Source organism: Sinocyclocheilus rhinocerous, unplaced genomic scaffold (assembly GCF_001515625.1).
Source record: "Sinocyclocheilus rhinocerous isolate Xijiao unplaced genomic scaffold, SAMN03320098_v1.1 scaffold449, whole genome shotgun sequence".
Lineage (NCBI taxonomy): Eukaryota > Metazoa > Chordata > Actinopteri > Cypriniformes > Cyprinidae > Sinocyclocheilus > Sinocyclocheilus rhinocerous.
Genome location: NW_015652285.1, coordinates 473,823 through 497,814, shown reverse-complemented (window position 1 = coordinate 497,814; position 23,992 = coordinate 473,823). Strand labels below are relative to the sequence as shown.

The following is a 23,992-nucleotide window of genomic DNA, read 5'->3' as shown; positions in this document are numbered from 1 at the left end:
AGCCTAATTTTCATTTTTGGGTGAACTAACCCTTTATTATCTATCAATCTGAAGTGGAACACTAAAGTAAAACCCAAACTACTGGTAAAAATTGTGAGTTTTTGAATAGCAGCATCATTAGGCCACAGGCAATCAAAGAAAAAATGGGTGTGTCAGTCAGGCAATCAAACAGACTCTCCTACATAACCTATACAGCTCATATTGCAAAAGAGGCTTGATGGCTGCACTTTAATCTATAGAAAACAGCCTGGACCTACACAGGAATTTCATGCTCCTATATAGAGATCTCTGAATGACAGGTGAAGCCTCGTATAGCAGTGACATGTGTGACTAAGGATGCATATGTTGGTCTGCAATCTTCTAAAGTTCGTCTGGGGTATTGTTTCATCACAAAGACTTAGAATGTATTTGCGAAGTTTGCAATAGACGTCTATAAAAACTATACTGCAAAAATCTTACCAGCACAATTAAACAATTAAAATGCAGAGAACACCTCAAAGCTTCTCAGCACTGGCTAAACAATATCCCACACTTTTTTCTTGTTTTTTTGCTATTTACAGAGCCAAGTGCTATCACAGAGACAGGTGTGATATTTCCATTTCAGTTACATCTATCATGTAGGCCTACCTCATACATTTCTGCATACTATTCCAAAAAATATTACTTACAGCAAAGTTGACTCAATACAACACAGTTGACTTACAACAAAGATGACTCAATCCAAACCAAATCAAAAGTGTGGTCACCTTTCAAGATCCTCAAGTCTTTCTTACATCATAAACCTTAGAAATGATGCCAGTGTGAAAAGGTATAGACTGAAATACCACAGGTCTTAAAATGCAAGCAAGATGAAGAGGTCTCAAGCGAATGTGTGGTGTTTATTTCTCTGTATGGCACCCTGAAGCCCTTTCATGCTCTTTAAAACACTGGTGAGTCAGATGTTTTTTATTCTGGAGCCATCTTATATGCTCAACACCCTAGCAAAACTACTGCCTCGAAGCTGTACCAAAAGATTAGGTAAGGCATTTGTGCCATGCTGGAAGTATTAACATTTATTTCACAATCAATACACATAACTGCATGAGCATGTTTTGATTTATCACATCATTAATAAAGCTCTGAGGTCATGCCACCTCTCTGCTGTAAACCAGGATGGAATGAGATTACACAGACCATCATTATGGCTTTAATTAGATCAAGGACAAAAGCTCAGTAGCATCATTTTGAGGTTTCGGTGCAAGAAAGGTCAATGGAACTCCAGCCACTTACATAAATGCCAAAACAAAACAATCGTATATCCACTTCACTAAATTATGCCGTATTTTATAAAGCTATTGTTGGAACAAGTACACAGAATGACAAAATTGTATAATTAATATAATATAATATAAACATCTTCCAAAGCTATTTATCAAAAATATTTATTAACATTAATATATTATAATATACTATAAAGTTCGACCAAGTTGAAAATTATATTTTATAAATGGATCTCAATTTTATAGAGTTGTTGTTCAAACAAGTGTAGAAAATTACCATTTAGTAAACATTATAATAATATGAATTACAGATAGTCCACTCAAAAGTGAAATTTGTGTCACTATTCAACCTCGTGCCATTGCACATCTGTTTGCTATTATTTTTTTCTCAATGGAACAAAAAAATGATTTTTTTTTTATACAGCATTAGTTCATAGTGTTCAAAAGAGTTTAAAAACAGTAAAAAGATTAAATAACGACAGAATTTAAATGGATGAACCATTCCTTTAAGCGTTTGTACACAACTTTAAGTGGAGATTAGAGCAACCGAAAGCATCAGCTGTGACACACATTAAAAGTGCAACACCAGTGGTTGGTTAAAACCACCCACTCATTAAAGGACAGAGAACTTAAGCACAAAGTAAACAAGATGCTTTTAAGAAAATTCAAATCAGTGGATCATCGTTAAGTGTTGATGCAAATGCAGTTCAAAAAGAAAGGATAACTGTCTCAAAGTGCAGAGGAAATGGGCTTTCTAGCAAAAAAAAGCAATAGCGTTTCAGTGCAGCCAGAACGATGCTTCAACTCATCAGAATCACTACACAAAACAGAATTAATGCATATTAACTCAGTTTATTCTAATGCACTGAATTAGTCTTTTTGCATCCAGTATTGATTCATATCCACCTACGAGCAATGCAACAACACAACCTCTCAGCTGGATAAAGAAAAGTTGGTGATATAGGCAGAAAATGAATGACTGAGGGAGGCACAGCTGTGCTGTGAGTGACAAAATGTACCTCAGCATGTGTGTGTGTGTGTGTGTGTGTGTGTGTGCATATATGATTTTGAGTGTGATGTAGATGCACTTTTATATAAAATCAACTAGCGTGGACTGTTATTACTTCCCCTCCATCATCCTCTTTGCAAATGGTGAAATTGCATTTCACCTACCACAAAAGAACAAAACCATATTCAACCGCGCTAGTAATTTTCCATGAGTCATACTCGCTGATGACAAATTAATAACTTTGTCACTCTGTGAGGGTCTATTAGCCAAACAAGAGAAATCATTTGAAATCCAAGCAATTTATCAGGGATTATAAATTCCATTTGGTTTCAAATATAAATGATGTTTGAGACCTTTCATTACACACTCCACTGAGCATTTGTGTGGACATTTTGACCTCTGGGGCCAATGGAAAGTTGCGCATAGCCAACAGAATGCTATCTGCTTTCAGAGCAATTATTGCTAAGTGTGTGGGCTGAAGCCAAAACCCACATCTTACTGCTCAACTGTTCCACCCAAATGCAAACTATTTTAAGAGCAATACCACTATTTTAACAGCAAATAGAGCAATCCATGTCATATACAGTCATTATAAGAATTTCAACTATAATTTTTAAGCTAATGACTTTGAGAAGCGCTTGAAAGAAAGCTACTTTTCAAATAAAAACAAACAGTAAAGACTCCAAGTAAAACGAAAATAAAGGCTGTTAGAAACTTTTTTCAACAAGATGATAAAGCTGTAGATTTTGATGTTTCTCTCTACATTCAGATGTACTTTTCTCTCTGTACATAATTTCCATACTGGTTCTTCCACCCTAGCAGTTTGAAACATCTATATTTGAAAAAGCACTCCGTAATGCACTGAGCAATTATAGGTGAAATGTTCCCTGAAGAGACAGAGACAGCAAGCACTTTGCGACATAACTATTCACTGAGGATGAATATAAGCTCTTGCAGTTTGAGTGTCAGCTGAAGCAGACCAGAAATATACATTGCTGTTGCATGTTTACCGATTTAAAGGCTAAGGGTGGGTTGCACCAATTACAACTTAAACCACAAAAGGGTTCGTTTATCTAGGTTTTATTTTAATTCAAGCCTTGTTGTACCACTTAATTTTGAACCGGGCTTAACAAATCAGTCATTAAACCTTCAACCTGTGATTAAATTTGATTCCCTGCCACGACTGATTCGCCAAAAATGGCAGTATTGTTACCTGTTAACTTCCTTTTTCAGTGACATTAGAAACAGCCTCTGCAATAAGTAACCTGTGCAGGTAAAGGGGAAAAAAAATACACTACTAATGTAACGGTTACCAAAATCCAAGGCATAGAACTACAGCTCTAACTGAAATGTAATTCAGAGTTTATATTAATGGGTGCACAGTATTAAAGTTACCCTAGGTTTAATGATGGTTGAAGTACAAACAATTAATAAATATATCATAAATCTAAGTCCTTATTAGTGCAACCCACTGCAAAATACTTGTTTACTATGTATAAACATGATGGTCACCATCCAAAGTCAGCCTGGTCTCTTGCCTCATAATCTAAATCAGTAATGATTCTCAGAGAGCACCTTCAAAGCCAGCTATTTTTACCATTCATTTAATGACAGTATTTTACAATTGTAAACCAGGCAAAAACATTACTCTCCCCCTCATTCAAACTGACTCTAATTGAATAAGGTCTAGGCAAAACTCCTGTGCTGAAGGCCTATATATAGCTGTGATGTCTTCCTGTGTAACCGGAGAGTGTGTGGCCTATTAACATCACAAAAATCTGAAGCCTGGCACATTCCACTGTCAGAAATAACCAGAGGGATATAGATGGTCCTTCAGGCCAAGAAGACAGGAGAGACATTTAAAGACAAGGAAGTGGAAAAGTGTAAGAAAGGCAGAAATAAAAACAGAAAGACACATAGATACATAGAATGGGAATGGTCAGAATGACAAAGTAGTAAAACAAAACAATACAGACTCCAGAAAGTTTGAAAAGTAAAGGAAAGAAAAGGGAGAATAACAGTGGGTAGAAGGCAGAAAAAAAGACATTGTGAAGGAAAAGAAAAAGACATATGGCATTTAGCTGAGTGACAAGACAGGTGTAAACTCCACAACTTGTCCAGAGGATTGACACATGCATCATGACTACAGATGTCGTACTCTAGATACAATTCAGGACCCAGATTTATTAACTGGACATAGAAATTGTTTGGCATACAAAAATGTTAGGAAAACTGCACTAAAAATCAAATTGAAAAATATGAATATTACTATGAACAGCCTACAGTCAACCAAATAAATTAGCATGACATAGGCTTGTTATTAGGAAAAAATATTATATTATAAATGCACTAAAACACAGCTATTTATTTTGCTACCATAACTATCCACAATAATATGTTTATCTTTTATTAGTTTGTGTCTCTATCAGATAAGAACAGACTTACTGAGAACAACCACTTTCCTGAACCGTTTTCAACCTTTACATGCCCAGATTCTTAGCCAATCCATTTTTTTTTTTAAACAAAGTAGCAAAAATGTACGTTCTGTATGTCTTATACAAAATATCTTCTCCACAGATCCCCCTGGAGTACACTCAGGGACCTCCAGGGGTCCAGAGACCCTATAAAGTTCTGGCACTACAAAAACTAAACTAGAGTCCAGGGAGATGTAACAAACCCTCAAAAGATCATTAAATGTCAATCATTAACATAGAGTGCAATAAAAACCATACACCAAGATTCAAGAGAATGCTGCAAGTATAGTAGAGGTGAAAGTTTGATGTGGCTACATAAAACACATACACTATTTCTGTTGATGGAGTGCAAATGAGAAACCCAAATCCAATGAGAGTCATAAAAGGTGCCTGTATTGCAGACAGTTTGGCGATGAATGTTAGTGGCATAAGTGAAATCATAACACTGTCAGAATGATGTGCTCTGACGTGGCCAGTTCAGCTCTGTGACTGTGAAGGACAACAAGGAGACAAAGCCGATCCATCTAAACACATCTGAAGCTGACACCATCACCTCTCATCACAGCACTGATCCAAAACCAATGAATTACTTCTGAAAAGCTCAAATAATTGATCACACATTCCTTTCTGACAAAATTACAACTGAAGTATGAAGATACAATTCACTATGATTTTCTAGGGTTAAGTGATTTACTGAAAATTCAAGATATATTTGTGATGATTTTGTTGGTTAGATCAAAATAAGCATAATTACAAATATTCTAATTGTTGTGCCTTTTGCAAGTTTTCTTCACAATCCCTCCTTGACTGATTATTGTATATAAATAAAACTCACCAATTTATATGCCAGTTGTATTAATGAAGTTTAAATTGGAGACAATATTACACTTACAACATCAGTCTTACATCAACAATACTCTCGGCCAATGTTGTAATATTGTCTCTAATTTAAAAAAAAAATGTCTCTGGTGTGAGTTTTATTTATATCCAAAAATCACTTGGATATGAATCAAGCTTTCCATTTTAAATCAAACACACAAACATCAAAATAGTAAATACTGTAGCAAGGTTGAAAAATATAGCAATAACTTTTTTTAGCCATATTGCCCAGCCCTATTGTTCACACACTCCTTGTAAAGACATAGTGTTTCTCAGAGGGTTTTTATACTGAGAGACATTTTAGACTGTAAAAGCAAACAATCTCCACTACATTTCTGCCCAAAGGTAATTGCAAAGAGCATATGAAACCTCTTCATTCTTCTCAGTTCGGTAAGAAGGCCCCCATCATTCCACCCTCGGCCACCAAGCAGGTCCTTGAGGTAAATGCCACAATGTAACCCCAACCAAACAAAGTGACTGAAGATGGAGGGACGGCTACTTCACTTAATTTTCTCTAACTGGATTAGCCACCATTTTGTGAGACACATCAGAGGTATGTGTTACTCCTTTAACAAATTATCACATATCATGTTTTGGTGCACAAGAACGTCTGCCTTCCACCTTTTTCTCTGAAGCCTAAACTCGATAATTACCCACATAAGCTTGATAATAGGGCACAATGTTCTTATGTTGGGGATCTTATGGTCATTTCTACAAGGCTTGCAGGTAGTATGAAAAAGCCATTGATTTCTCAAAATGAAACATTAGTGTTACATTTACATTTAAAACTACATTCGTAGTTACCTTCACCCAAATCCAAAACGGCTAGGACAGCACTGCTTCTGGCCTCTCCAAGATTGTTGGTGGCGATGCAGGTATAGAGGCCGGCATCACTGGGTTTGCAGTCCCTGATCCACAGGCCTCCATATTCCTGGTTATCCATGTTGAGCAGGTCATCATTGTGGTACCAGTAGAGGGTAGGTTGTGGGTCTCCAGCCACGGCCACTTTCAGACGGATATCACAGCCAGTACCAACCGCAGCGTTCCTCATCTTCCGGATGAACACCGGAGGAGTTGGGGTAGGGTAGACGGAAGCAGCAGGGTCTGGTACAACCTGATCAGAACTAACTTTTGCCCGTTTCGATGGTATCCTGGGGCTGGGAGGTGCCATTCCTCCTGCTTCTTCATTAGCACCCTTCTTCAGGGTCATCTGGACCTCAGCTTTCCTCATGATCCAGTGGAGAGCTTCTTTATGGACTGCTACACGTTACTAAACTGATTGAAGCTTAAAATTACATTAATAAGTATATCTAATGCACAATAAATTGTCCAAAAATAAAATAGCTTTTCATAATTTGGAGTTTTGATATGGTAAACATATTCCAAACATTCAAGCCGATATTATCAAATGTAAGACTCCACTCCAGGTTTAAGTTATCAACACCAGTTAAATGCAATACTTACTTATCAAATGATTTCTTAAAAAAGTGGAAATCTCTACCTGCATTAACAGAAGACCTTCTGAAAGGCCTTCAGGTACATAGAAATGTAAAAAAAAAAAAAGTTTTCTGCATCATAAATGTTTTGGAATATGTTTCTCACATCCTTGAGATGTCCAATTAGAGAAGCTGAAAACAAAATGTTTAATCTTTCTCCAATTAGGCGAATGTAGCTTGCGCATGTACTCCTGGCTGGATGGTATTTTTAGAGCGAGTCCCAGAGGATCATATTGCATTAGCAGCTAGCCCTGCTGCCTTTTGGAAGATTTGGCCTCAGCTTTTCACCCTCAGATTCAGGTCCCCCAGTTCTTCGCGATCTAAGGGGGAAAAAATGACCGCTGGATCGTTTAGGCGATAACTCAATTGCAGGATTTCCAACTGGTTTCCAACTCTGTGCCTGCGGTGCCCAGACTTTCGTCCCCTTGCCCTCCAAGTTAAGCTGTCTCACTCACTCCACTCACATGTCCCCCCGGGGAGGTGACAGACAAGTCCCTCTAAGTCATCAAGGAACAGCTGTACCCTGATAGGTCAAATTTTTTGGGCAGCCCGGATGCTTTGGCCCAGCCCCTCATCCTCTCTCCTGGCACTCAAAGCCAATCACAAGCTCCAGAAAGTGTGACATGGGGGCCTAATGAGGGAGGGGTTCGGAATAAAGCTCTGATTCATGTGTCAAAGATAGCTGCTGAGCAAGAATCGATTCAGTCACCAGCATCAATTTCAGACTTGGTAGTGGTATTTTTTTTTTTTTTATTCCCTCAGAAAATAACATGATTCAGCACTCAAGCCTTAAGGATCCATATAATTACTCAAACAACCCTCAGAACAAAACCTATTGATATTTGATTATCTCATCAGCGATGGAAATAGTTATCAGGATTAAAGAACTGAATATAATGAATGCAATGATATCTTGCAAATTCCAAAGACCAGAGAACCAAACAAAAGCCCCTAAAAACAACAGCTGCTGTACAACATAGACTGCCATCTGCTGGACACCATGTATACATGCAAGATATTTTATGGTTGTAATGGAGACAACAAAATATTTATAAAGTGTATAGTGGTCAACTACTTCTAAGGCAGTGTTTGGTAATAATATCTAGAAGTGTAGAATAATGCTGAATTTTATTTTTATGTTATTTTATTTCATATATATATATATATGATAGCAAACAACAATTTTAAATGACTATTTTATAACAGCAAATAAGACAACTGCTGGTGTTAAACACACATTTTTATACATATTATATATATATATATATATATATATATATATATATATAACATTTTAGCATTATTCCATATGTTTAAATAAGTAGCAAATTTATAATAAAATACATATATTTAAACTCATTTCACATATTTGCTCAATTCACTAAATAAAAAACTGAAAAAAAAAAATTTATTATATGAATTCTGTCCATTCAGCAGCCATTAGGCGCTTATGCCATTAATACAAAAAAGATGAAACACTGACTGATTAATCAGCCTGGATGATATATTAGTCTATCACTAATTAATTAAATGTGTACAGTAAACATCAAGTTCATAACTCAATAAAATATTGCATTCAATGATACAATCTGATTACCTGAATCGGGGCTATTTATACAGATTTGTATAAAATGCATAATATGACAATTTCCACAGCTTTATGAATGTTTTACCTCTGATACGTTTAACACCAGCAGAGTGTTCACAAACCGCCAACCCTCTTGTACACTCAACAGATGACTGATGTTCATTTTCCCTACTTTAAAATGAGATCATAAACAACTAAAAGGATTTCAGAGGGCTGAATTTCATGCTAAGCATGTGCCTTCTCCTTGGAACCCCCTTTGAAAGGAAAATCCTCTCTGCAGTTTGTCCTGCAGAACCAGTTGTCATAGAAACAGCATCGCTCTCTGGACTGCTGAATTGAGAGCAAATGTGTGGATGGTGTACAGGTCTCTGAGTGAGTGGGAGGGAACAGGGGAGGCAGATACAACACTTTACTATTCTAACACAAAAGGGGAGATAGCAGATGTTTTAGCTGGACACTGTTTTAGGGGCTAAAATTATTGGAAAAGGCATGGATGAATGGCAGGCATGGCAACACTGGTGACAAGAATGAAGACGTTAATGGACAACAATGAATAGAAGAGTTACACTTACGTGTAGTCGAGTCTCACTTAGAGCTGGAAGGAGAGCGCTGTGATGAGTGGAGTGTCTGATGTGCTTGTAAAACATCGCCCCCTGCAGGTTTAAAGGACACCCTCATAATTAGGGTGTTTTCTCAGTGATGTCATTGAGGACAGAAACTGCCCACTTGTGATCACATTTCTCATATTCAGCTCGAATAAATCAAATTAGACATTACATATCGTTACAATGATTCCCAAAACAAGACCAACAATAACTTAATATAAGCCAACTTCATTTTTTGTGGAAAAACTCCCTAAAATGTTTGGTGTGATGATATTGAAAAATAACCATTCTAACACCCAAAATTTAGACTCCGCCCATATGTGACATCATTTACCAGAAATGACATCATTCAGGTCTCTTTAATAGGGGTGCAGAAAATGGTAACTGTCAAGCTTAACAACTCAACCCCATCACATTATATTAAGATGGAAAATTATTATTTTTCAACATTTTGTTTTAATCCATAAGTATATACAATGTACTTATTTTATTGCTGCTATATATGGTCTATTCTCCTACACTACATGAGGAGCAGTGGCCATTTTGAGCAAAAAAACACAACCCCACCACAGTCAACCCTGTCACAAAAAAATATATATATATTTTTTTTTTCATCAAGTTTCTTTTTGTAAACTTGTGACAGGGTTGAGTTATTTACTTCATTTATCAATAATTTTAATAAAAACATATAAAAATAGTCATGGTTATCGGTAAATATACACTTACCAAACACACAACAATTCACATTTTTGTTATAAATAGAATATTTTATGTAATGTGTCCAGTTAAACTTTAACAAGCATGCTCCATCAGAAACTGCAGAAAGACAATGTTGGGCATGTTGACCCAGAAAGATGGGGGAGAATATGAGAGAAAAACAAAACTGAAAATTAAAATCGAAGGCAATGTATTCCTTCAAATGTGTTACAGTCTTCAACCCCCGTCACATCTGGTCACATTAATATTTTTGTAAAAAAAAATAGGGAAGACAATTAAGGATGAAAGCATTTCTTGCTGACATCTGACATGTTAAGGACTAAAACAATAAAATTGTGGTTTTAGTTAAACATCTAAATTAAACTTTTTTTTTTTTTACAAAAATAAAGAAACCATAAACAAACAATTTGTCTATTATTAAGTTCAGTCCCATAAAATGTGAAAATTATGATAAATGTTACATTTGTTATCATTAAATTGTTATGAGGGACAAATGAGCAGTAGGCAGATGTTTGTTTTATAACAAGTTCTGTGTAAAATCCTTTTTAAACAATTCCCATTTTGTCCATTACGGGGTTGAGAATAAGAGGTGTCTAAATCTGAAGAAAACTAAAAACAATAAAAGGTCTTTAATGCCTGAGATTTGTTGGAGGTTTGATATGTGCCTAATGATGTGGCGTATTTAGAAAATAAATCATATATAGCTGAAAAAAAAAATATTCCAAGTTGAAATGTTACAGAATCCCAGGAATGACCCTTAAACTAAAACTAAAACCATTTAAAAAATCTGTTAATAAAATAAATAATAACCAAAATAAAATAAAATATAAAAAAAATTGTATTTCATTTTATTTCAACATTTTTTTATTTTAATTTAGTTGAACCTGACATACAAAAATAACAAACTGAAAAAAAAATTAATAAAAATTTTAGACATTTAAAAATATTATAAAAATGACAAATATAACTGAAAATATGATACTCACAATATGAGTTATAGTGTATATAAATCTTGTAGTTACACTCAACTCTAAAATACTTCATTATGTAGACACTGACTGCAATCTCTTTAAAATGATTTTTAAAAACGAATCACTTTTATCATTTTTATATATGATTTACGGGGAGTTAAAAAGTCTTGGAACAATCCAAACAATTCTTTCACATTTATGGGGGATGTTAACCCAAAAATAAAAATTATTTCATCATTTACTCACTGTCACACCCCTGTGGACTGTCTTGTTGTGTTTTCATTCCCCATGTGCTTTAGTGTGACCTTAATTTCTCCTCGTGTCTGATTGTATCATTCTGTTCACCTGAGTTCGATTAATTATCCTAATTTGTGTCTGTACTTTAAGTCAAGTCTGTTCAGTTCTGTTTTGTCGAGTATTGTGAATGTTACCCTGTGTGTGTGTGTGTTCCTGACCTGTCTGGATTACCTATTGTGGATTATTAAAGTGATTATTGGAATTCTTCGTCGTCCTGCCTGTTTCCACACACCGTGTTTGTGATACTCATCTTCGTTTTGTTCCAAAGCTGTATGACTTTCACTTTTTTTCTGCTGCGTGCAGAATACAAAAATAAAGAAAATTTGACAGATCAATGTACAGAAACATTCTCATAATATAGTAGTTTTATTAGGGGTAATTATGAAATCGGATAGCATTTTTGAACTTCACTTCAGAACAATAAAACTAATTTAATATTTCAAAATTTTAAGTTAATCAACAACTAACAACTTGTGCTAGCAATTTAAAGTTTTTCTCAAAAAGAATAGTGATTTTTATCACATGCAAAATAATGTCAAAATTACAGTAAAAAATTGTGACTAATTCAGATAAAACTGTAACATCAGTTAAGACTCAAACTAGAGAAGCAATGATAATAGCCTTGACATATTTAACCAATACACCAATTTGTAACATAAAATCGGCATTCATTATCAAAGGCAACTATTTATTTGGTTTTACCATAGGCTATATAATCTGATTGCATGGCTTGTGACTGCTTTTCTTTTTGGTTGCATTAGTCTTATTGTCTATGTAAGCCCTGCATTACTCATATTAGATGGTATGCATACAATATCACCATCAAGGCCATTTAGGAGAGTGCAGGTTTATACCTTGAAAGTGTTTTCAAAGCAAAATAGCACTTCATGTTGAGCACACAATGAATGTAAAATGCCCTGATGGCTAGAAAGCCATCTTGTCTCATACAGACGCACACATAATACTGTAACCATAGCATATGTGCCAGTGTGTGTAGCTGTGTAAAGATTACTATGATATGCACATCTAAACTCTGGCTTATAAAAAGCCATTAACAGATTCTTCAATAAGCATTATAAATACCACTTGGATACATGCAGTTTAACTGCTAACGTTATATGGAGTCCTGAATGAGGTAAATTGTACAATGCTACATGTTCTAAGTGCAAGTACACTGTTTAAATAAACTTTAGCCTACATAGAACAAAGCAATGAAATATTATATTTTCACTTAATAGCCTGTATCTTTCATCCTGTTTGTATTACAGGCATATATTTTATTTTTTGCCAATGATGCATATTAGCTCATTTACATTTAAACATAACAGACCATTTTATCTTTGTCAGTTTTTAATCTAAAGTAGGTTCCAGGTAAAATTCCTTTACAAAATGAGTTGTGTTCGACTTTTAAGTATCATTCGGTTACATTTTCGTTGTGGCGTTATTTGGGAGTTCAATATATATTATAGCCTCAATATATATTATCCTCGTTGCAACTAAACCCATATTTAATGTAGTGTAGGTAAGATTTTCTTTTACCTTGTTAGATTTTGTTGAATGTTTTCGAGGATGAAGAAATGTCACATTTGCTTTCCATGTTGGCGTCAGTCTTTGTTAGCTTCAACTAGTAAAATGTGAATTTGCGCCAAAATCGTTTGTTTAGGACTCAAGGCCTTTGACTTCGATTCATATGTTCATTCCGGTGAATCGATTCGTCTTACTCGGTCTTCGCTCTCACGTGTAGCGTTGGAAATTCTTATTCATCTTGGTGAATCGGTTCCTCCTACTCGGTTCTCTCTTTCATGTAGCGCTGGGATGTATATGATTCATTCCAGTGAATCAATTTTAGGTGGTTCATGAAAATGAACATAAAAAATGACTCACCGATTTGAGTCCTAGAACGGCTTGTTTAGCTCTTCTTATATTTAAAGCTACTGTTTTCGACTTGGTTATGGAAATTATTGTGAGTTCTTGCTCTGTATTTGGTTTTATTGTCAATGTATACGAAGTTTGATGCTGTCAGTTACTCTGAATGACACATAGTTTTGTGGCAGAAAATACAGATTAGATTCATATGTATATACTATATAAGTTTTTTTTATTTAAACTTTAGTGAACGCCAGTAGATGTCGCTGTTTCATCACTAGAGTTGGATCATGTTGCACGAGTTTGCCGGTCAAAAATGGGTTAGCTATCATTTCTAATCAGAAAATGTATATAAATATATATATATAAATAGAATCAAATATTAAAATACGTATTTTACCCCACCTTGAAGTTAATATAAACTATACCAAACTATAATAGAGCCTATTTTAATTAATTAAAAATCCTAAACATAATAAACATCTGACTGATTTTAGACATGGCATCGTCTCTTAGGCAAACACTATACGGGAAAACTTCCAATCTAAAACACAATTTCAGGAACAGAAGAACGAAACAGGGTGTCACAGCTGCTAATGGCATCAGTGGAAATGAAGGCAGTCCCACAATCACACTGACGCTGCGCACATCGCAGGCAGGTGAGAGATTGACGTCAAGTCGGATGAAAACGGCTGTAGAATAAATCTGCTCCTCTGTTCTACCGGAATACCTCGCTGTTTGAGGACTGTTCATAGAAAGTGAGCAGAAATCCAGGATTATGATAAAATGATGGTTGGACGGAGAGAGCGGTCTGTTGAAGGGATCGTCCTCCTTCAACGCCAGACGGTGAAATAACATTAACTTCCACACAACAACCGGGTAAGTGAGCTTTGTATTGAGCCACACCGCTGCCTGTTTAATACTGAAACACTATAAGAAAAATAATGGATGATCAGTTGTGTTTGTAAATACATTTAGGCATTGTGTTTGTGCAATATGCAATGTTAATACAGGTCGTAGGGTGTGTGTCACTCAGTTTCAGACAGGGACTACACCCATTGAAGTTTATTATGATATGATGTTACGGTTTTTGAATGTTGACTGTATTTAATATTCATGCCACAGCACAATGATCTCCACCTCTCAATTGCATTCCTACTACCTGATGTTCAACATTATATTCACGTGATGTGTAATCTTACTAATTCTTTATTATCGTTAATCAAGGGCAGTCATATAACTTAGGTCAAAAAAAAAATTTAAATAAATAAATATATATGTGTGTATATATATATATATATATATATATATAATATATATCTCCATTAGTCTAACTTGAATATGAAAATAAATAAATAAAAGTAGCACTCAATGAACTGTTTTGCTTCATTGGACATCAAGGTGCTATCAAAATGGTTTAATGCACAAAGGTAAACAATAATGTACTTAATATTAAACAATGCATTAATCTTCCTATGAACTGTATATACAACAATGTGCAAATTATTAGTATGGGTAAATAGAGAAAATGACAATTTTTGAAACACATAACAACAGTAGTGTGATTTATGGCCTTTGACATCATCACAAAATGATATAGGAAGTTTGTCTCCATTTTTATTTTTGTTTTTAGATAATGTTGCCATTATTCTAAATGAACACTGCATTATGAACATGAGCCCATAAGTATGTGCTATACATTTGCCATCTTTGTTAATGGACACTTTGCATAGGATTTTTTGTTGTTGTTGTTGTTTTGTTTTGTTTTTTGAGCCAATCACCAGACCCATAAATGCAATGCAACTAATCACTTAGAGCTTTAGGAAAATGCCATCATGACAATGCTGATTGGCTGATGGTACAGCAAGAATCTCTCGAGCTCTTCATGACCATGAACTATGTTGTGAGAGGCAGCAAACAAGGGGGAAAAAATACATTAAATGATTTTTGTAATGGTAATGTTAGGGATTTACCAGCTAAATGGCCCTGCTAATGCTAATCAGCCAGATTTTGACCAAATGTTTGTGCCCCAACATTTAAGAATTGCAAGTTAATTCTACAATGTGAAGCCGTTATCCACTATGTCTTTAACAGATGTTTATGTCTGTCTCACAGAAATGGCGAGTGATCGGGTGGCCATCCTTACGGATGATGAGGAGGACCAGAAGAGGAAATATGTTCTGTCAGAACCATTTAACACTCTGTCCCTGGGGCAGGTGGCAAACACTACACCGTCCGGTCAAACAGCACCGCCTGCCCCTAACGACACACTCCCTTCTCAGCCCACTCAGAGTATGGACTGCATGGAGAGGTGCTGTGTGCGAATAGACAATCATCTCTTGATTTCCAAGGTCTTCTACTTCTTCTTTTATTCCGCCTATGGCTCTTTACACCCCCTGCTTGCCGTGTACTACAAGCAGCTGGGAATGACACCCAGCCAAAGTGGCCTGCTAGTTGGGATCCGTTATTTTATTGAGTTTTGCAGTGCGCCTTTCTGGGGAGTAGTGGCGGACCGCTTCAAGAAAGGGAAGGCGGTGTTGCTATTTTCTGTACTCTGCTGGGTGATCTTTAACTGCGGTATTGGCTTCGTCAAGCCAGCTGCTATGACCTGTGTCAGTAAGGACCCTACTGTTGAGGCACCAAACAATTTTACAAACTATACGCAAACTGGTAACCGTACCAGACAACGAAGATACTTGATTGAGGATATGTACTCTGCTCCTCCACTTTCTCAGCCAATATTAGCAGCATATGGACCTCACTCTAGATACATTCGAAGTGCAAATGTAAATACCACAGGCACTCCCTCTGGAAACTCCACTGAGAATCCTGTCGGCGTTTCAATGCCTTCTAACTCGACAACAGTGTCACCCCGTACCTCGACACTTACGTCAAAATCTACCTCGACAACTGAAACACAAGCTACCACTGCCAAACTCAAAGAGAATATCATAGTCTTTAATAAGGAGCAAGTAGATACTATATTTCTCTTGATCCTCTTGGTCATTATTATTGGTGAGTTCTTCAGCGCCCCAGCTGTGACCATTGTGGACACTGTCACTCTTCAGTACTTGGGCCAACACAGAGATCATTATGGACTCCAGAGAATGTGGGGATCTCTGGGATGGGGTGTCGCTATGCTGTCAGTGGGCATCTGGATCGACCACACACACATCACAATCTTCATCCAGGGTTCGGGTTGTGACCAGCCCGACTACAAGAACTACCAAATTGCATTCATAGCTTTTGGAGTCCTGATGACCGCAGCACTTATTGTGGCAACGCAGTTCCACTTTGACAACAGGGTTTATCGGTCAGATGAAGAAGAGTACAAGAAGGAGGATGTGGAAATACCTCAAGTGCCACCAGAGTCCAGTTCAGATGATGCACCCGTGTGCTCAGAAGCAACCCACAACCTTTTCCCTTCAGAGATCTCTTCCGGATCATTTGTGGCGTTCGCTATGGTACGGTTCTCTTTGTGGCCTGGTTCATGGGGTTTGGTTACGGTTTCGTGTTCACCTTCCTCTACTGGCATCTGGAGGACCTGAAGGGAACCCCCACTCTCTTTGGCATCTGCTCAGTGCTCAGCCATGTGTCTGAGCTGGCCGCTTATTTCATCAGCCACAAACTCATTGAGCTTGTTGGACACATCAGGTGGGAACCTAATTATGTAAAATATATGGCATAATTTATACTTAACTGCACTTGTATTGTAAGTTTATCTACTACATTTACATTTGGAAAGTGGGCTTAGATTATGAATATTAATTTAGGGACGTTACATGCACTTAGAAGTCATTTTTTATTTGTTTTAATGGCAAGTATGCAGATGATAGACAAAGTAGGATAACCACTTACCGCTTGTACGTTGGTTCAGTCCACTTTCCAATGCAAGTGGTTGGCTGAGGCTTCTCCTGTTTTTTGGTACATTCATACTGACTGCAATTTGTCTAAACCATGAGTCATTCCGTTTCAGTGAGAGAGCTTACTTGATACGTTTACACATCAGACGATCGCGAACGCCAATGACCGGGTATAAAACATTCAACATATTAACATTATAACTCACATTACTTTTATATCGTTGCTGTCTATTTTATAGAACATAAAAAAAAACTTCCTGGCGTTGTGAGACATATATGCAGTGAATGAATCTTCATACTGTTTCACTTGATTGTACATTTAGTCAGGAATCATGGTTTGGAAAAAGTAACTAGTAAAATATGTACAAGCTATGTCACAGTAACACAATAGCAACTAATGCAAGTAGGCAAATAAAAAAAGACTTACTATATCCTCCACTGAATATCACGCCGGCGCGTTCTTCTGAGGAAAATCCAAAGCTTATTTCTCTCAGCACGTCTTCTTCCAGAAGCGAAGTAGCCGAGATGAACTTTGAGGAAACGTCGCTGCTGTGCTTGCTGTGATGTGGGCGTTTACATGCGCGCGTCTCACCCACCCCGTTATAAAAAAAAAAACAAGTGGGCTCCCCCAAAGTCCACGGTATAGTTCGAACACTCCTTCAACTTATATGCAAATAAGCAGTGGCAACTAAGTGCAGACCATGTTCTGATAGAGCTGGATACTAAGGTCAGGTGAGAGCCAGTTCACACAGAAAGTGTTTTTGTGTTCCACTCTGCTGTTAATTGTTGAACTAGATGGACGTATTTAACTGGTGCATCGTGTCTTGCTACTTTTAGCCCCATGTTTTTAAGCGGCCCGAATCAGTTTTCTAAAGTGTTTTTGAAAAATCACATACCCTGCCTTTAAATGCAATAATGCTTCCTGTGTGAACGGACCATAAGAATGCTTATGTAGACTCTGCGACTTCCAGCAATTTAATCGCTTTCATTGTGAACACCCTTGTATGTTGCCAGTTATAGTTGTTTCTTTAAACCGTACCCAAGCAAAATATAGCTCTTAAAATATGATAATTGTTGTCCAGAGTTTGGGCAGGATGAATGACCCGTTTGGTTGCAGTTTTACCAGAAACTATATTAATTAGGAAGTGTCAGTAAAAATCTACTGGAGGCCACAGCCATGAAGGAAACATCATCTGAAGCAATATTATTTTACTATTTAGAATGTATAATTTATATAAATAATATGAATATAAATAAATTTCGTTTATTTATATTTATAGTATTTACTAATACTTTAAATTAGCTTTTATATTTAGATTTTTAAGTTTAGTTTAAAGTGAATGGATATAGTTAGAAAGGCATATTTTTCCTTATGTTGTCATTACATTCTGATTGCTTTTAAAAGAGCATGCGTTTTACTAGATTTACTGACAAAATTATATTCAGTTGTCTCTTTTTTTTTTAGCAATCTTCTTTACATTTGGTATGCAATAGACAGGTGTCTTCTGATGTTCACAAAAGCTAAACACTCATTTATAGTGTATGCTCAGGGGTTAGTGTTGAGCAAATCTTTGTATGGGAAGAGCCAACTATTTTATTTTAGTATGCTAGTTTATGTATTTTAGACCTGTGTCCAAATACCGCCTTCATGCAGTGGTAACCATATCCTGGTTGCTCAATATTTTATGAGAACACAACTAAGCACATCTGGTCAAAAGTGACGTAAATGCACCTATTTCTTGTGCCATATCTGTGTTAACACATAAAGACTGGCAGATTTGTGGCATAGTGGTGTACATTAGGCTCACAGGGAAAGTTCAAAGGTTTTTTAAGGTGTCTCAGTATTGTTGACTTTGGCTAAGCTCTAAATGGGCACTGCCTTGCCTGGGCACACAATGTACAACCAAGATGCAGGCCACCCTTTTCCATGATGTTTCCCATGTATATGTGGGCACTGGTAAACAGGCACTTGGAAAGGTCTGCTCTCATCCTCAATCTCCTTTGTGGTATTTCTCAAGTGTGTGGTATTTCCCAGAGCACTGGCTCTTCAGTGTGAACAAGATGAATCATTTTAGGATAGCTCAGGTTGTACTGGTGGCTCAGTCTTTGCATTTTTAATGATGTAAACTGGTAGCATTTGGCAGACGTTTTACGATACAGAACCCTGAAACCAGTTTCAGTGACCACTTTCTAGCTTATGGAGATGTTATTTTAGTCGACAGATGCTGTTTTGTGAAAAGCTGATTAGTTGCCAGCAAACTGCATCTGCGGGTATTGTAATTCTGCTGCGTAACAGAACTGCAGCTCCATGCAACATATAAGATGATTTCTGGCTTACCACACTGAGCATTTTAATTTAGAATATTACGACTTGATTGTTGTTAAAAAAAAAAAGCTAATGGACATGAGGTGGTGAAACTTGCAGAACTGCTGCTGCTCGCAAAGAGACTATATCTCACAATGTGATTTTATATCTCAATATTGTTTCATTATATTTCATAATGTGACTATATACCACAATTGTAATTTCTCACAATGTAACTTTATATCTCAATGTGATTTTATATCCCACGATTGTTACTTTATATTTCACAGTGTGACTATATCTCACAGATGTAATTTTATATTAATATATATTGTATAACATTTTATATATTTTATTAAATAATATATATTTCTACAACAATTTGCTACATTTTTATTTTTATAGTTCTTATAAATTAGTAATAAATTCCTGTGTTCTACATTTTAAAAATCATCTATAGAATCTTCTTATGGAGACAAAAATGTTGTGTTAATCCATGTGACACCTTCAGTTTAGTCTCTGTAGCCTTTAAGTGGTCTGTTTTCAGTCATGACTGTAGAGAGCCCTGCAACTTTATCCTGCCATTAGCCCCATCACACATTGTCTAGGCTTTCCAGCATTGATCCACTGAGCTTGCTTCTTTTGTTGATCAATTCTAAAGCTTTCTAAAGGCAAAGGGTGTGGCAGAGCCAACATAGTGTACAGTGAAATATTCTCTGTAGTTTGTAGAGTCAACATTTGCATGGCTTTCTCCCAGAGCTGCATGTAGTTGCAAGAAGAAAGGAGTTGAAAAGCTCCTGTTTAAAGGTTTTTGTGTAGTTTTTTTTTTGGTGTTAAAATGCACACAACTATAAGTAAGCCGTTAGTAGGTTTATTTCTCCAAAACATGTAAACACTGTGGATCAAATCATTGCTCTGTTTGGGGTTCCTGACCAGCCTGACAGCGACACTGACTCAACCAATGGCGTGAGATTGGGGCGGGGCTATGTATTCTTTCAAGCAATGGTGGACAGGGAGAGTATTTAAGAAACAATCATTATTTTAATTAAAGTCATGATGAAACGTAAGTAGTGATAGATCTTTTCTTCTGTATTGTTATGTACATCCCAGTTAAACAGATTTTAATTTGTTTTAATTGTTTAAACTGTTTTAATTTAATTTGTTTAATGTGTTTTAATTATAAAACAATTTGTAGTTTGTTTTATAGTTTATATAATATAAATTAGTAATAAATTCTGCACAACTGTAAGTAAGCCCTTTGAAGGTTGATTCCCTCAAAATGTGTAAACACTGTTGTGCAAAACATTGGTCTGTGGAGCTTCCTGATGAGCCCGACAACAGCAACACTGACTCAACCAATGGGGTGGGGCTATGTATTTTGTTCAACCAATGGCAGACGGGGAGAGTGGTTAGGAAACCTGTTTGGAAACAATCATTATTTTAATTAAAGTTGCGATGAAGCAAAAGTAGCTACAGTCTTTTCTTCATACATCCCAGTTAAAAGGATTATCGGAAAAGAAAAAAATATAGGACATTGAATGTTTTTATTCATTGAATGTTGCTTGTATCAATGCGAGCTTGCAGGCGATCATAAAAAAAGGGGCGCTGTTTAAGCAAACTGAATGTTTGGAGAAGTCAAGACATATGTCACCTGTTGTTTAACCTAAAGATTGGGTTATGTTGAAATTACTAGTTAAAACATGAATATGAATGAATCATATGAATGAATTGTTCACAATAACATCAATAACATGCATTTAGAAATTATAATCATAATATAATTTATGACTGTAATTTATGACGCTAGTAGCGAAGAAATGAGACGCTTCATTTTTAAAGCGCCGGCGCTCTCATTAGATTGGTTTTCCAGGAAACAACATTCGAATTAAACAGGTAGTAATGACATTAAAGTTGTTTTTTCCTGTTAGAGATTCTGTGTTTGTAGATTAGCACTGGTGAGATCTTGTGTGGTCACGCTCACAGCCCGTCTCTAGGACAGAGTGAGTCATTCATTCGGACGTCAGAATAGAGACTGACATCACCAGCAAATGCAACACCCAGCCTTAACTACAATAGGCCTTATAAATAGAGGTCGACCGATATTGTTTTTTTGACAGCCGATGCCGATATCTTGGAAAGCAGGGGGGCCAATATAATTTGTTTTTAGTTTTAATTAATATTTAAGAAATTTGAAATCATTTGACAATGGATTAAAAAATAAATGTGTAAAATAAACATACTTATACTTTAGATGACAAAGTATTTTTCACAAATAAGTAAATATTTAATAAAAATATAATTAAAAAGGAAGTAAACACTGTAACCAACAGGGCACTCAGTATTCTGGGAAGTTTGTGTGCATTGGGAATCATATTTTTCAAATAAAGCCAGGGTAACACTCATTTTACATACAGCACACAGAGAAAATGACATGAATATGACAGTGGGCAAATGCATAAAGTGCAGCATAATTTGAAATCACGAGTTTAAAGTTTAAAGCATTCATTTCACACGGACCGACCGTCACACAGAGAACACGCGATCATGCTAGATAAAAATGCACACTTCACAAGATCTCACAGCTGGATTCGACTAAGTTTGTGAAATTAAATGTTCATTAGTCATTCAAAGATTTGTTTAAATGATATAAATGCGTATTTGCTTAATGCTGACGGCAAAAGTATCATAATGTTTGCCTTTCTATTACTAATAATATATAAGCAATAGTTATAATACTTTTTGTATACATTAATTCCTTTGTTTAACCGTTCTATCTGATTATTAGACAGACTTCTATCCGTATTAGACACAGAACTGTTAACAAACGACAGTAAACAAGAGGGAGAATGTGAGCACTGTGTGTTCAGGCGCTGCCGCTCTCAGCGCCGTCAAAATAAAAGTCCGGCGCGGCGTCAAAATAAAAGCGGAAAAACTTATCGGCCGATGCCGATATTTGAAAAATGCCAAATATCGACCGATATATCAGCCGACAACTACTTATAAATCAAACTGATTTAGCTACACCCAGTGTGACATTTTCATTGTACAGAAAAGCATTGTTTCATATGTATGAATGAAATATGACATACCAGTATTACATGATTGTGTTTTCTTTTTTTAGAGTCCTTTATATCGGACTGGCCTGCAACACTGCACGCTATCTGTACATCTCCTACCTGGAGAATGCATGGATAGTTTTACCCATGGAGGTGCTTCAAGGTGAGAAATAAGGTGTTTTTGTCTCGCCCGACTGGCCTTATCAAACAGGAAGTGGAGTTGTGATTGGTGGGCTGTGCCCTTGAGTGACCACAGCTGACGTTCGAGATCATCTAAGGACACGAATCAGCTGTTTTTGCAGAATATCTGACACCTTATTTCACATCAGACATGCTGTTGCAATCACACAGTTACAGTTTAGAAATAGGTTTAGGGCAGTGCCATTTGTTTCAAAGCTGAAAGAAATGTTACAGTTACTTAGGCTAGATGGTACAATATGTAGTTCAACATCAGTTCTTAGAAGAGTAAACTCTTTCTTTTCTCTGAAAAGCGGTTTTATTAAAATGCCAAGACCTTTGAATTTTTCTAAAACAGGTTTAAACGCCTGTTTAGCTGCTTCAGCCACTATTCCCTGTTGAAAAAACCAGCATATGCTGGTTAGGTATGTTTTGCTACTGGTTTAAGCTGGTTCTTTGCTGGTTTATGCTGGTCCTTTGCTGGTTTAAGCTGGTCCTTTGCTGGTTTATGCTGGTCATGTGCTGGCAAAGGACCAGCATAAACCAGCAAAAGGACCAGCATAAACCAGCAAAGAACCAGCTTAAACCAGCATCCCAGCGTCAAAACATTCCTAACCAGCATATGCTGGTTTTTTCAACAGGGTTATCTTGGGACTGTGTTGACTATTGACACTGTACAGGATGACCATGTTCCCACCTCACATGTAGCGTAATGGTTGTTTGTTTGCTTTAACTTTGACTGAGTAATATGATATTATATACCATATTGTTAGCTTGCTATCAGTTTAAGTCTGCTCATTTATATATGCAAGTTCTAAAGAAACATTAGAGGAATATGAAAATACAGTGTGAGATCAGTTCAAGACGACAAAGAACTTATTGAAGGAAGGTGTTTGGCACAACATAGAGCGAAGTTTAGTTGTTTACAGTTGGTAAACATTTTGTTTCATTAATATGTAATTCAACTGATTTGAATTGTTATATACACATTTTACTCAATTGTGGCAGAATTTAGAGTCATAATTGTTTTATAATATTAATTGTACTGTTATGTCTGTGTTCTGAAGCACTTTTGCTAGACTAATTAATCATTTGTAATGAATTTTCTTGTTATAATATAGGCAAACCAAAAGATAAAATTGTTCAAGTAATAATAAGTTATCAAATAAGCACACAAGATGAAGTACCTTTCATTTGTAAGGTAAATTCACTAAATTATACTGGACCAGTATATTTTATATTTATATATATTATATTTTAATAAAAAAATGTGACCCTGGACCACAAAACCAGTCATAAGGGTAAATTTTTTGAAATTGAGATTTATAAATATAAAAAATGGAAATAAGCTTTCCATTGATGTATGGTTTGTTAGGATAGGACAATATTTGGCCGAGATACAACTATTTGAAAATCTGGAATCTGAGGGT

The 23,992-nt window shown here is 36.1% G+C and overlaps 2 protein-coding genes across 2 annotated transcripts in view; one reads left to right on the top strand and one right to left on the bottom strand.

The window, feature by feature from the left end:
- LOC107714387 (striated muscle preferentially expressed protein kinase-like) overlaps positions 1–6,975 on the bottom strand; it is a 92,202-nt gene extending 85,227 nt beyond the window's left edge. Inside the window, exon 1 of the mRNA XM_016520210.1 lies at positions 6,426–6,975. Within this exon, the coding sequence (XP_016375696.1) occupies positions 6,426–6,852 (427 nt within the window). The 5' untranslated portion in view covers positions 6,853–6,975. The remainder of the gene's footprint in view (positions 1–6,425) is intronic.
- A 6,820-nt stretch (positions 6,976–13,795) lies between these two features.
- The window catches only part of LOC107714386 (major facilitator superfamily domain-containing protein 6-B-like), a 16,289-nt gene continuing 6,092 nt past the window's right edge, over positions 13,796–23,992 (top strand). Inside the window, 4 exon segments of the mRNA XM_016520209.1 lie at positions 13,796–14,040; positions 15,277–16,571; positions 16,574–16,815; positions 22,451–22,548. Coding sequence (XP_016375695.1) covers positions 15,279–16,571; positions 16,574–16,815; positions 22,451–22,548 — 1,633 coding nt within the window. The 5' untranslated portion in view covers positions 13,796–14,040; positions 15,277–15,278.